This window comes from Pholcus phalangioides, unplaced genomic scaffold (genome assembly GCF_987345545.1).
Source record: "Pholcus phalangioides strain wild (caught in Gottingen) unplaced genomic scaffold, Ppha-v1.0 ptg000007l_1, whole genome shotgun sequence".
Classification (NCBI taxonomy): domain Eukaryota; kingdom Metazoa; phylum Arthropoda; class Arachnida; order Araneae; family Pholcidae; genus Pholcus; species Pholcus phalangioides.
Window position 1 is genome coordinate 22,021,603 of NW_028301600.1, and position 14,600 is coordinate 22,036,202.

Here is a 14,600-nt window from a genome sequence, read left to right on the forward strand (position 1 = left end):
ATTTGTGTTTGGACACTTCCCATGAAAAAGCTGTTAAAACGGAAATCAATACATTGTTCTCTAATGTTCATTGGACCTCAAAAAAGCTTTTCTATCCTCTACCTTCTGATTTTGTTCAAAAAAAACTTCTAGTGTGAATCCTGTTGCTTACTGGAGCATTAAAACGGAAGAAAAAGGTATGTTATCAAGACAATATACTAAGAACTTTGCGTTCAAAGACTAAGAGAAATGAGAAAAAAACGTTTAATGCAGTTTATAAAGGTACTTGAATTTTATCGTGACATCTATTGGCCCATAATGTTGTTGAAAAGTTTTTATAATTTTTTTAAATTTTTCTGGTTGTTCGCATTCCATGTCAAGCTGGCAAATCGAAAATATTTACTGAAATGTACATGATGTTTTAATTTATTTTTATATCGCCACAGAATATTTGTTGTTAACCTTACTTTAAATGAATTCAACTAGTAAAATTTCTTATTCTTTAAGGATGGAGTATTAAAGAAAATGACTGCGATGTGTGAGTAAATCTATAAACTATTATATCAACTTACTTTGCAGTGTTCATGCTTCATAGCAGCTGCAGATCGATGCCTATCTCTCTGGTAATAAACTGCGCCAAAGATGAATATGTTCAATACGAGTAGTGAGCAGCCTACGGCAATAGTGACGCTAAGAGCCGTGGCATAAATGTCCTTCTGCCCAGTGTTGGGATCAGATATGATATTTTCACCAGATACGTTGTGACCGCTTGGTAAAGGAGTTGGTGCCGCGGCAACGTGGGTATGATCGTTGTCGTTCCTCAACTTGGCTGTGGTTGTTTCTGGAGCACTTAGTCTAACGACTGAAGCCACTGTAGGCCCTTGTGGATAAGGGAAATGGCGAATCAGAGGTGTTTGAGTTGTATGTACTGGGTGACCAATGATAGTGGGCGGTAACGGTACTTGACGAACTATCCCATCGTATGTCAGAGGATTATCGTGGTCTTCGAGCAAATGATGCTGGGGTGCGACACCCATAGACGTGCCTTGGCGATGAAGTTTTGGTATTAGACTTAGCCAGAAAGACAAGCGATGTGCATGGTAATGATCTCGTATCTTCGGTTTCATAGCTGTTGCATAAAATAAAAGAAAAAACGTGTATAAGATTTCACAAGTAATATTTAAACAGAAAAAACACGAAATTAAGAAATTGGAATGTGTGAAGAATCACTTTTAAATTACTTTCGTTATTCAAAGACTTCAAGAAATATAGATTCAATTTTTAATCAAGTGCTCAGTTGTTATTGAACATTATTTACCTAATGATAAGTACTTCTGGTTCACAACATCATAAGATGGCCATAGAAATCTTTCGAATCTTCCTCGGCTCTTGTCAGGTGATTCTAGATCGTGTACTACGTTCGGGTCTCTATTGATATAAATGATAAATGATGCTGAAATAATTATGGTTTTTTCTATCATTTATCTATAGGTACATATATACGTATAATGACTTAATGCATAGCTATCGTTTGCATTCCAGAAATTGGCAAGAAAAAAAAGAAGCTTTCTGCGTAAGAAATTAGAGAAAATTTAATTACCGCAGGAAAACAGCGGACGTGACTATAATCAGCGAAAATGAAGTCAAAATTTACTACTTACCCGACTTTTGCGAAGTTGGTCCAGTATAGCATAACTGCTTCAGATAAGGCAACTTCAGCTTTCGTGAAATTACGCGGAAAGTGTGATAACGAATTAACCAGCGGTGCTCCGAAAAGATAAGGTAAGTCTTCTCCATGAACACAACCCAGTCTTTGTGGATATTCGCTGGCTTCTGTTGGGTAATTGAAAATGTAAACAAACGTCCTATGCCTCAACCTGGACAAGAAATTTGCACTGCTTATTGACGGAGCCACAACAAGCGCATCCGTGAGCGCATCTACTGTGCCGTCTAATATATTCACAGGATGCTGTACAGGACGTGTCCAGTCAGTGTATTCGTTCACTATGGTAAGGAAGATTTCTTGCAAATGGAACGAGAACAGATTTCGTACTAATGTGCGAAGAAGCCGGTCCCTTCTTGTCGACTCTATACCGTACCGTTCTTCACTTGCTCCAAAATGGAAGAAAGACTCGATTCTTGTTGTACCGATCAAAACATCATGTTTAGGTATACCTTGAAAGTCCGTAGTCGGATTTCTCAAGAGTTGTTCGGGCTCTCCTGGTATGACGATTCCATCAACTGTTGGCCCAAACGCTGTCAGATATTCAGGAACCATCAACTGCACCCTCATCAGATCTGTCAGAGGACGTTGTCTCATGCATCGTACCAAAGCTGGGTGGTCCAATGCCGGGCAGCCTAGTATCCTTGCGATATGCCTGGTATATGTCATGGCTTCCCGAGCAACAGCCCATGGAGTAAGTGCAGAACCACTCTGCAGCACTACTCTTTGAAATAATCCTGAAATCGAATCAAAATATAACAAAGAGAATCACATCACTGGTTTTTAATACGTAAGTGAACATCAAATATCCGCTTTCATTTTTATAGAAAAATTAAAAAAAGGGAGAACTAATTAAAAAATTCCAGTTCAAATAATCACCGTAACCGGTCTAATTGATTTGTTCCTGCTGTTTGCCTTGTAGGCAAGAACGAAAGATTGAATCAACATTCGGCTAATTATAAATAACTCTGCCGTTAGTAATTGTTCACGGTACGGAATGAAAACTTCATTAGAGCTCAAAACCCGATTATGGAGCTAGAAAAGTGCCGAAAGCGATTCTTTGTGAAAGCATAGATTTTTAAACGACGCTTTAATTGCAATTTGTGCATCGATAAACGCTCGCCAAGTCAGAGGAAGATCACCCTCATTAGCGTCACAAATGTGAAGTTTTTAGACACGGCCAATATACGCATATTGTCTGAGCAGTTGCCGTCCCAGAAAAAAAGTGAGACGTTTGACAGTTTTGAGATGACAGAATGACGTCTTAAAGTAGAAATAAGAGCCAATTAAAACGCTTATTTTTCACCTTCAAGTAATAAACCCAAAATTTTATACATTTGATAGACCACTCCTAAAACTTTTGATCAAAAAATGAAAACTTGTTTTTAATTTTAAACATTTTCATCAGGCAACAGCTGATGACAAAATGACTACCATCCCCAAAATATAGAATTTTTCTATTTTTCTTTGTGATATTTATAAATTTTATCCTGTTTTCTATAAGTATAATTATCCTTGCAACCCATCATGTACCTGCTCCATCACTAGAACAAATACCCACTGTCATATATATCGGTATTTACATTGATAAAACTCGCTGAAAATATTGAAAACCTATTTTTAATATTTTATTTATTTTTTAATTAATAATCATGAATTTTGGGCTCCGAATGGCGATTTAAAAAACGATAATTGAATCATTCCCCTTCTTCCTCCGGTTGTTGTCTGTATTTAATAAAATAACAGCAAAAAATTTATTCATTAATCTGTATTCATTATTATTACTATTTGTTTGCTTTCTCCCCTTTTATGTGTCTTTGTTTTTTCAAATTCATATACTAAGGCCGGGATTACACTATAAAAATTTTAGAAAAGTTATTTTATAAAACTTGAAAATGCAACCAATACACTTATCGGTTATAAATGGTGGGGTATGTAAATTGGTAGCTGATATATTGAAACCGGCACGATTATTAGTTGCATTTTTCAAGTTTTATAAAAAAAACTTTATAGTGTAATCCCAGCTTAAAAATGATTGTATCTATGCCATATATTATGTTCACCAATTATTTGTTTTTTTAATGCATCTGGATTTGAATCAAATGAATAATGTGAATACTGTATAACAAATTATGGTTTACTTTCTAGAAATATATCGTTTTTGATGTATAAAATCGTTATGAATGGATTTTTTTTTAATTTTCAGACTTCACGTTGCCCCAGCGTTGTTGCAGCACAGAAGGCATTCTGTGTATCAACACATTTTTAATCCGGATGCAGAATAAAGTTTCAGCTGTCATTGTTACAACTGCGGCATCAACCAAAGACATATCCAGAAAAAGGCCTCGCGTGATCGTTTTATCATGAAGAAGGAACGTACACTTTCTTTATAGAGAGATCACAGAACACATTTAACTTATTGCAGGGGTCTTCAACGTATGACCCGTGAGCCACATTTGGCCCTCGAAGCTTTTCACCGTGGCCCGTGTTTAGAAAATGGTAAAAATATTGAGAAGAGAAACGATTAAGAAAATAGAATAGAAACAGTTTTTTGGGGGAATTCATCATTTATAAAAAGGCATATCAACCTTCAGAATTCAAAGCTATTCTGAAAAATACCTTTATGAAAAAATAATTTCAGAATTTTTAAAAGTAATAAGTTCAGAATTAACGAAAAAAAAAATTCAGAATTAAAAAAGGAAAAAAAAATCGAAATTAATGAAAGAAATTTTGGAATAATTCGAAAGGATAATTTCAGAATTTTTGAAAAAAATAATTTCGGATTGAAATTATTATTCCGTAATTGATAAAACTTTCTAATTGATGGGAGAATAATTCCAGAATTACTGAAAGAAAAAAAATTTGAAACAAATATTTTCAGAATTCAGAATAATTGGAGGTCCAGTAGAAAGCATTTCAGAATTAATACAAATACAAGGCCACAACAGGCGAAATACCCAACGAGGTGGCTGAGAAAGAGATGCCCATAACAAATATGGATATCATTTATATTACTAAAATACAGCAACCCAATTAAAAATCCAAGCAACCAAAACTATAAACTATATATATATATATATATATATATATAATATATATATACATATATATATATATATATATATATATATATATATATATATATATATATATATATATATATATATATATATATATATATATATATATATATATATATATATATATATATATATATATATATATACACATGATGAAATAGTATAAAATGCCCATAAAACATATTTATAGTTGCGGTATTCTAAGTATGGATCGCTTTTCGATTTACCCCAACATGTTTGTCGTATTTCTTTTTAAACGTGTCAATTGTATCAGATTTTACTACCCCCGGGGGGTAAGCTATTCCATTTATTAACAACCTTACTTGAGAAAATTTCCCTGCGACAACATAACCAAGAATTGTCCCTTACCAAACGGTACCGGTGTCCCCTTGTAAAAGCAGTTGATTAAAAATTATATGCTTGCGGCCGTGTCTATGCAGCACCTCCTAGAGATAGAAGGCCTCCTCAGTCTGCTTGTGACGTCAGTAAGTAGTCCATTTTCCTCAGAATATTTAGGAAAAAAAAATTTCCTGCTCGTGCCAGTATCGTCGTTGTGAGGAAAAGAAATGTTCAGGTTCAGAATTGGTGATTTCTATGCCCCACATCCAATCACTATGAGGTATTTGTGAGCCAATCAGGAAGATTCTACGCCAAAATAAGAAGAAACGAAATAGGATGCTGTGTCTCAAAATGTGGCAAACTAACTAGGTAGTCTGAATGACGTTTATGGCAAACAGTGTAGAGGCCTTCTATTTCTAGGTGGTGCTGGTCTATGACACAGCGTACCTCACTTTTTTTCTTCTTGAAGAGCGTTCACGTTTATCTTACACTAGGTGAGTTGTCATCTGATGATAATGCAAATGACCGTTTTCTAGTTGTCTGTTATTTTTTATAATTCACGATACCCCTGGATTCATTGTCTTTTGTTTCTTTGGCCGGGTATTCTTCTGGATGACAGGAAGATTTCCTCGCTCCTCAACATTAAAACATGGAAGATTTTTACATACGGTATTAATTTTGCTTAATGTCATTTTTTTTTGTCAAGATGACAAAATGTTTCAGAAACAAATGACGCTAGATACAATGAAGATAGAAGCTTTTTCTATTGTAACAAATATATAGTTTCTTTTCGACGATAAAGGATATCGATCGTGTCAGAGATGAAACTGTTCTGCTTCTGGACACGAGAAGGGCGAAAGGCATTTTCTTGAAACTTGTATTTTATGAACCCCATATTTTTAAGTCACTACCACCGAAATATTCTAAACTTATTGTCTACCACTTTCCGATAAATCGTATTTTCTTACTGTCGAAGAAAGTATTATGTGCCATATAAGTTGTTTTTTTTTCTTGTAGATGCCGTCGAGGAATCATCTTTCTATATCACGCTACGGTAATGATAGCAACCGAATTTCCGAACTTTTATATATTTTCGTGGTTTATCTGGCATGTTTCAATGAAAAATGGAATCCATGGCGTTATTCGTGGTTAATAAAACGAAAAAAAAAAAATTTAACTGTACGTTAAATGATAATAATTTGTTTCTTTGTTATTACATTCTTGCGGCAACATAAAAGTTGTTCGGGGATGTAATACAGGAAAAAACAGAAGAGAAAGTTTTGAGTTGTTTTCGCTATAGAATGTACCGAATTTTCTATTACGATTTTCGATAAGATTTTCTCTTTTGTGTCTGTGCTTCTGAGAAATAGATACTATTCGAAGCCCCAATTTTCTCGCTGAGTTCCTTTTGTCTGTGTTCGTTATTGGCCTTTGAGAATTACTTGTTTATCCTTGGTACAGAGTACTCACCCGTGAGTTCGGCTGATGAAGCGGTTTGATCTGAAAGCTACGAGAACTTCCTACCTTATTTTTTTTCACTCCTCACTTTCATTTGTATTGGGGAGATTCTTCGCTTGTCTTACCTTTAAAAATACTTAGAAGAAAACTTTTTTTTCCTTTGGAAACTCTTCGGATGAGACGTATTGGTTAAGAAATAAGCTAAATTGTTCCGAACTTTCACTATTTGGATTTTTTAAGAAGCGGAGTATGAAAAAATCACGATTTTTTTCAAAAATAAAAAGAATCGGATTTTTTTATTTAAATTAACTGACCTCTTATAAATTAAAGCAAATCTTGTTAATCATTAAAAGAATGTACATTTTTCATCTAATATCTGAAATTTGATTCAGCATTAATGAATAAACCAAGGGTCTTTTCAGCATCAACTAAATGAAAAACATTTTCTATTGACAGGTTTGTTTCTTGTGCAATTGATGGATGCATTTATTATGATGTGTTGCGACTTGCATGATGTTGCTTAATAATTTACACATTATTATTCGTTCACAGATTTAATGAGTTTTTAAAAAAAAAACCAAGCAAACTCTCCAGAATTTCTCTTTTCGTATTGAAATTTTAACTCCAACAGTATTTATGTTGGTGTAAAACATCTATTATTATTTTAAATCAGCAATTGGAGCATAGAATTCAGTAGAGTACATAAAATCCTTTATGCAAGAACTTATTTTTGTGCGTGTGTGTTTTTTCACCCGGGGAATCCTGGTGCCCCATTGCAAATGCACAGCAAATACTTAGTGCAGTTATGTTTATATTTCTTAGTTTATTTCCCTATCTTTTCCTGCAACTTTTTCCATGCACAAAATCTAAAAATAGAACAGCTATCTTTCTGCACTGTATCTAGGGTTTAGGTTTAAGTCTTTATTTACCAGAGCTTATTTCAATCAAGAACTTTACCACATTCCAGTAACATGCGTATCGCACTACATTACGTTTACTTCAATACCATTGAAATTAGATAAAAGAAAAATAGAATTTAAATTTCGTGATTCAAATCAATGACTTAAAAAAAATCGAGTGATTTAAATCGGTGTATCCTGTTAAGAAGTGTCTACAGTAGCCATCTGGAGTTCAATGGAGTTTAATTTCTCAGTCTGAGAAATAAAAGTTTGTTTCAAAATATTAGAACACCTTAAAACTCCCCAAGGGCAGTTCTTGAAATGCTCGTGTTAGAAAGCCCAAATTTATAGTATGACTAATTCTCATTTTCATATTTCAAGCTTCCATCAAGAATTTGGCCATGCCCATTAAACATCATCGATGCTTTGGTGGTTTCGTGATATTTGATGATGGTACGTTCTGACAACCCTATCGAAAGGATGTAATGTCATGCCAAAAAAAGAAGCTCTTCGAATGTAAACCAGCTATTATCGATTGACAACAGTGACAATGGGATGCATGTTCGAGGTCCAATCCAGATGTGTGCCGTGACTTACCGATTCAATGCATAAAGTCCAGTGAAGTTAGTGAAGGACAAAGATAGCCACAGTACATTATACTTACGATATCAGCATGTGTTTTCTCATACTGCCCAAATACACGTAACTTTGCGTTCGCAGGAATGTCCTTTTTTCACCCGTAATGTTAAGAGAACACTGTTCTAGCTTTACATACAAAACCAGCAAAAATGTGCAACACTAATTTGATCAAATCTGTTCTGTTGCATGAATCTATTCATACAATGATCCGTTTTTAGTCAAATGTTGAAATGTTTTGAGACAAAAAAAAAGTAATTTGACATTTTAGAAAGCATTCAACCTGCTTTTTTATGTAAATTTTTTACCATCGATATCCTCAAAAAGAACCTTTTAAAATAAGTAAACAGCCATATCATAAATTTGTACTTTCCAACATGAGCATTCCATGAACTGCGCTCACGAGTTTCTGAAGGGGGGGGGGGTAATCTGATACTTTGAAAAAAAAACCGTGTACTTACGATATTACTTGCTTTTAAACGAGGTATTCAAATAAGTTTTATGTCGCTAGTGGCATGAAATTTATCATTGAGTCGGAAAACTGAAAATTTATATTGGGGTAAATCGAAAAGCTATTCATACTTATAAATGAAGAAAACAATAATTTTTTTATGTGCGCAGTGCATTATATTTTTCGTTTTTTCATGAAAATCACTTGCATTTTGGGTTGCTGAATTTTTATATTTTTATTTCACATCCTTATTTTTATAAGGATGTCATAAAAATTTAAAAATTCAGCGACCCAAAATGAAAGTAATTTTCATGAAAAAAAAGGTTTTTTCCAGTTTGCTTGCTGTGGCATTTGTATAAATCGGTCTCTTGTGGGCATAAACTACTTAGCAATGTATTTCGACTTTCATAGCAGGTACTTAGGTATATTACAGATAATACTTGGTTACCACACATGTCATACAGGGTGGGCCAAAACTCCGTAGAAACATTAAAAATTCATAAAAACCGGAAAAATAACGAAATAAAAAACGGTTTGTAGGGTTAGCATCGCTAGATAACGGGAATTTTTTTAAGACAGGAAAAAATAACTCAAACAGCCGATAGGTGGCACTGACGTACACAAGTCGAAGAAAAAATACGTAAATAACTAACAGAATGCCTTCAAATCGTTTATTAGATAGGTCGCAACGAGTTATGGTGAACGGGGAATTCTCTGGTTGGACAGACGTCACAAGTGGAGTTCCTCAGGGAAGTGTCCTTGGCCCCATACTTTTTTCACTTTTTATCGACAAACTCGATCAGGGTATCGATGGAATTACTAGCAAATTCGCAGATGATGTGAAGCTAATGGGGGTAATCGGAAATGAAAGCGATAGGGAGTTGCTCCAGACCAACTTAAACAAGATTGCAGCATGGGCAAATGAATGTTTTGCAAATGAATGAGCATGACGTTTAGCGTAGATAAGTGCATGGTCGCTCATTTTGGTTCGAACAACCCACGGTTCTCTTACGAGTTTAATGGTGTCACTATCCCGGATGCAACTAGAGTCACCGATTTGGGAATTCTCATTGACGAGCGACTTAAGTTTTCTGAACATTGTTCAGCGGTTGTCAAAAAAGCGAATAGAATGCTTGGTCTCATTTTCAAAAAGGTCTCTTCGCGTTCTCCTAAAGTCATTCTTCCGCTTTTTCGAGGCTTAGTTCGTCCTGGAATGGAGTATGCTGTAAGGTTTTGGAGACCATACCTACAGAGGGACATAGACTTGGTTGAAGGGGTGCAGAGAAGAGCTACGCGTGTCCTTATTGGCACACAGGGCTTGAGTTATGAAGAAAGACTTCATTTTTTGAATATGTTTACATTGGATGAACGCAGGTGTCGAGGAGATATGATCGAAGTGTTCAAAATTTTCAATGGGATGGATAGGATGGACCATGAACTCTTAGTACACCGCCAATCGACTGCTTTTACAAGGGGACACCAGTATCGATTGGTGAGGGAAAATGCAAGGTTATGGTGTCGCAGGGAATTTTTCTCCAATAGGGTTGTTAATAAATGGAATAGCTTACCCCCGGAGGTAGTAAATTGTAACACAATTGACACGTTTAAAAAGAAATACGATAAACATGTTGGGGTAAATCGAGAAGCTATCCATTCTTAGAATAAGACAACCATAAGTATTCTTTATGGGGATTGTATAATATTTTATCATGTGTATATATTGTTTGTAATTTGTGTTAATTGCATTTTTAATTGGGTTGCTGTATTTTTGAAACATATGACAACCATATTTTTATGGGCATCTTTTTATCAGCCACCTCGTTGGGCATTTTGCCTGTTGTGGCGTTGTATTTGTATTTGTATTTGTATTACAGCAGTATGTGTTCCACATGACCACCACCACAGGGGATAACACATTGCAGGCGAGTCACAAATCCTGCAACGGCCAGAGTGCAGCACGTCCATATACACGGTTTACACGATCCTCCAGCGTTCCAGTTTCCTCAAACCGCTGAATAAGCTTTATGAGGCCTGTAGCTATTTAAAGGCCCTTTTTTCTAGTCCTCACATTCTTCCGAACTCGGAATTTACCCAAGGCAATGGTCGCTGATTCCTGGTTCACGCAAAACAACTTCACCAACAAATGCTTTATCATTCGGACTCAGCATCCTTGTTCACATACACGGTTTACAGCGGTGAACTGATTGTGGGTTAGGAGCGCAAGTTCTTATAATTGTCTCTTTTGCATATTTCCATCGAAGTCGCTTGTACCAGCACCACCTATCAACTGTTTTGAGTCATTTTTTCCTGTATTAAAAAAATTCCCCTGACCTAGCGATGCTAAACCTGCACACCGTTTTTTATTTCGGTTATTTTTTCTGTTTTTATTCAATTTTAAAGTTTCTACGGACTTTTTGCCTACCCTGTACAAGAATATTTTCTTACACTCTATTCCCACATTATTGAATATTACAGTTGCAACAATTTGATTTTTCGCTGATGGTGCAAAAAAAAGTACATTAAGCATTTCATTTCCATGGCAGCATGGTAATACTTTATCGGACATTGAAATTTTATTAGGAGCTTTATATCGGGCTCAATTATTTCTCTCGTCTCCCTACTTTTAAAAATTTTATTAAATTAAATTTCCATTCCAGTCATCGACGAACATTCTTCCAACTTTAGAGATTTTGATAGAATTTCCCATACGTACAATATTTTCTTTACGGGATTTCCTTTCTACAAATACAAATACAACGCCACAACAGGCAAATTGCCCAACGAGTAGATTAAACGTAGTTATTATTTGGGTGATTATGTTTTTGCATACGCGAGAAGTTCGTTAGATTATATCTTATTATATCATTATATCTTATACCAGGATCTCTTAAGCTTTTTCAGCTTCAACCCAAAAATGAGCAACAGGATAATCTTTGCTACCCTCCGGCTATTTTTAATTTAAAACTTCTTGTTAAATATTTCTGGTTAACAAAATATTTAGTTTTCGCAACGTAGTAAAACCCAACCCATGGTGTCTTAATAGAGGGGCCAACAGGGCCTGAATCAAACAAGGGGCTGCCAGGTTATCGAAAGCCTCAACAATTCTCAAATCATTTCTTTCATAAATTCTGAATTTTTTTTCAATTATCTTTCATTGATTTAAAATTACTTTTTATCAAAATTCTGGAATTACTTTTCATCAAAATTCTGGAATTACTTTTCATCAAAATTCTGGAATTACTTTTCATCAAAATTCTGGAATTACTTTTCATCAAAATTCTGGAATTACTTTTCATCAAAATTCTGGAATTACTTTTCATCAAAATTCTGGAATTACTTTTCATCAAAATTCTGGAATTACTTTTCATCAAAATTCTGGAATTACTTTTCATCAAAATTCTGGAATTACTTTTCATCAAAATTCTGGAATTACTTTTCATCAAAATTCTGGAATTACTTTTCATCAAAATTCTGGAATTACTTTTCATCAAAATTCTGGAATTACTTTTCATCAAAATTCTGGAATTACTTTTCATCAAAATTCTGGAATTACTTTTCATCAAAATTCTGGAATTACTTTTCATCAAAATTCTGGAATTACTTTTCATCAAAATTCTGGAATTACTTTTCATCAAAATTCTGGAATTACTTTTCATCAAAATTCTGGAATTACTTTTCATCAAAATTCTGGAATTACTTTTCATCAAAATTCTGGAATTACTTTTCATCAAAATTCTGGAATTACTTTTCATCAAAATTCTGGAATTACTTTTCATCAAAATTCTGGAATTACTTTTCATCAAAATTTTGGAATTATTTTTCGTTAATTTCGGAATCATTTTCCATTAGAAAATATTTTTCATTAATTCTGTATTGTAAGATGGTTTTTACGACTCATCTCAGGAGCTCCTGCAACCCAAGTTTGGGTATTATAGGTCGCGACCCATAGGTTAAGAACCTCTGTGTTATACGAAAGAATTTAAATTCTAAATCCATGTCACGTAATAAATAATTTGAATTATATTATAATTAGAAATTATTTGTTCCGTAAAAATGCATTATATGCGTTATATATTAGGAAGCAGTAATTATCAACTTCAATTTGCGCAAATTTTGTAAAAAAACTAATATCTAAAGTATGAGTTTTCTTAAAAAATTTTAAATCATTTTTCTTGAAAAAAGTTACAGAGACTGATTTGAATTTTCTTCAAAATATTTCTTTATAATCCTTTCAAGCAAGAACTTTTCTCATTCGGATAATAAAATTTAATTTCAGGTTTGATAAATGAAAATTTCCTCAACTTATGAACTAATTCCAAGGAATAAACCGGGAGATTTTTTTTTTTTGAAATATGGATGCTAAAAGAAATCAATTTTCTAGAAACATCGACGGATTTTTTTTTTTTTTTGCTCCTTCGATTTGCTTTTACCGATTCACTCGTCGATAAAGCGATATAAAAGTAGCAGCAACTCTCAAGTAAACTTTGACAAAATTGCATGAAATATCGAAAAAAATAGAGGGGAAAAATTACTCTCCCTGTCAAAGAAAAATAAATTATCAAGGAGAAAAAAAATATACACAGCTTTACGCATGTCCAAAGTTGACCATTGAGACAGAGGAAGTTTTCAAAAATTTCGCATGCTACCTAATTTTCTTCGTAAACGACATTTCTGTCAAGTTACGAAAGCATGGACCATGTGAAATATATTTTGAAATAGGAAACATTTTAGGATTCGAATATACAGTATATTTATTTTTTTGCATAATTCACAATCGAATGTTTATACTTAGCATCACGAGCACCATAGAGCCGATATTCACTTTTCACAAACGTTAATGGCAAAATTCACACCTTGAATCCGTGTATGCACTTATCCACACTGATTCTACACATGAAATTGCTATCCGAAATGTATTTGTGCTGTATGAAAGCACAATTTCACGAAATTAAATATAGGGTTGGGGGTGGGGCGAAAAGCCCCGAAAACATTTTTAAAATTTAAAAAAAAATGCCACCAATCGACATAAAAAAATTGCGGTTTACACTAAAATGTAAATGACCTAGAGCAGTGGGTTCCAACATATGGAAGGCTGCGGCCTGGTCGATTCCTTTTTGGCAAAAAATATGTTCTACATTTTACTTATAGATGGCGCTATTTCACTAAAGAGACTCTGCATAATACATAAAATGAAACACAAACAGTATGTGATTAATATTTATGACGATTTGCGTTACACGAAACTGCCACATTTCAATATGAAAATCCTTTGTAAGTCAGACTACATCCAAACAAGTGAAAGGGTGCTCATTTCGAAATGTGGTACTTTTATGTAACTCAAATCGTCATAAACATTAGTTATGCTCTGTTCGTATAGTATTTTATGTGTTATGTCGAGTTTTTCTTCGTGATACATCGCCATCTCTAAGTGGACTTTTTAACTATTTTTATTTAAAAAAAACTATAGGCTTTAATATGCATTTTAATGCAAACCGCGCACCTTTTCATGTCAATTGGATAACTTTTAATGGATTTTTAAAATGTGTCCAGTTTTCGCCCATTCTGTATGATTATCATATTGTATGCAGGTGTTTTCTAAGAAATGCACATTATATTTATAGTGCATGTAAGCTGGCAATATCTTATTTTGTGAGCTGTAAATAATAATGCACATTTTCATTATCAATTCAGAATCGACAGCTTCCGTCATTGTACAGCTTTGCTTATGTAGTTTTCCCTTTTCGATTTATATGTAAGTATTTGGTAAAAAAACAGCATTTTCTGACTGTAATTTAGGACAAGTGTGCACAATAAAATAACCTTTAATTTTTGCAACTCATGTAGGTGTCCATGTAACGAAGCCGCTTTATTCCATCAAAAAATCAGTATATAGTTGTGCTACTCGTTGTGCATAAATTCGTGATAGAGACTTTTTTATCTTACAGGGTGACGTATTAACAAACCTTACATTGATACGAGTAAGGAAGAAACTAAATGCCACTTGATTTGTCGCGATGACTGACAAAGACAATCGA

General features: G+C 34.0%; 1 protein-coding gene across 2 annotated transcripts in view; it reads right to left on the reverse strand.

The window, feature by feature from the left end:
- LOC149085063 (neuroligin-4, X-linked-like) overlaps positions 1 to 14,600 on the reverse strand; it is a 300,822-nt gene that overhangs the window by 24,972 nt on the left and 261,250 nt on the right. For both annotated transcript variants that reach the window (XM_089232845.1, XM_089232846.1), the window contains exons 4-6: positions 1,641 to 2,439; positions 1,298 to 1,407; positions 552 to 1,108 (exon numbers count right to left, since the gene is read on the reverse strand). In XM_089232845.1, coding sequence (XP_089088971.1) covers positions 552 to 1,108; positions 1,298 to 1,407; positions 1,641 to 2,439 — 1,466 coding nt within the window. The remainder of the gene's footprint in view (positions 1 to 551; positions 1,109 to 1,297; positions 1,408 to 1,640; positions 2,440 to 14,600) is intronic.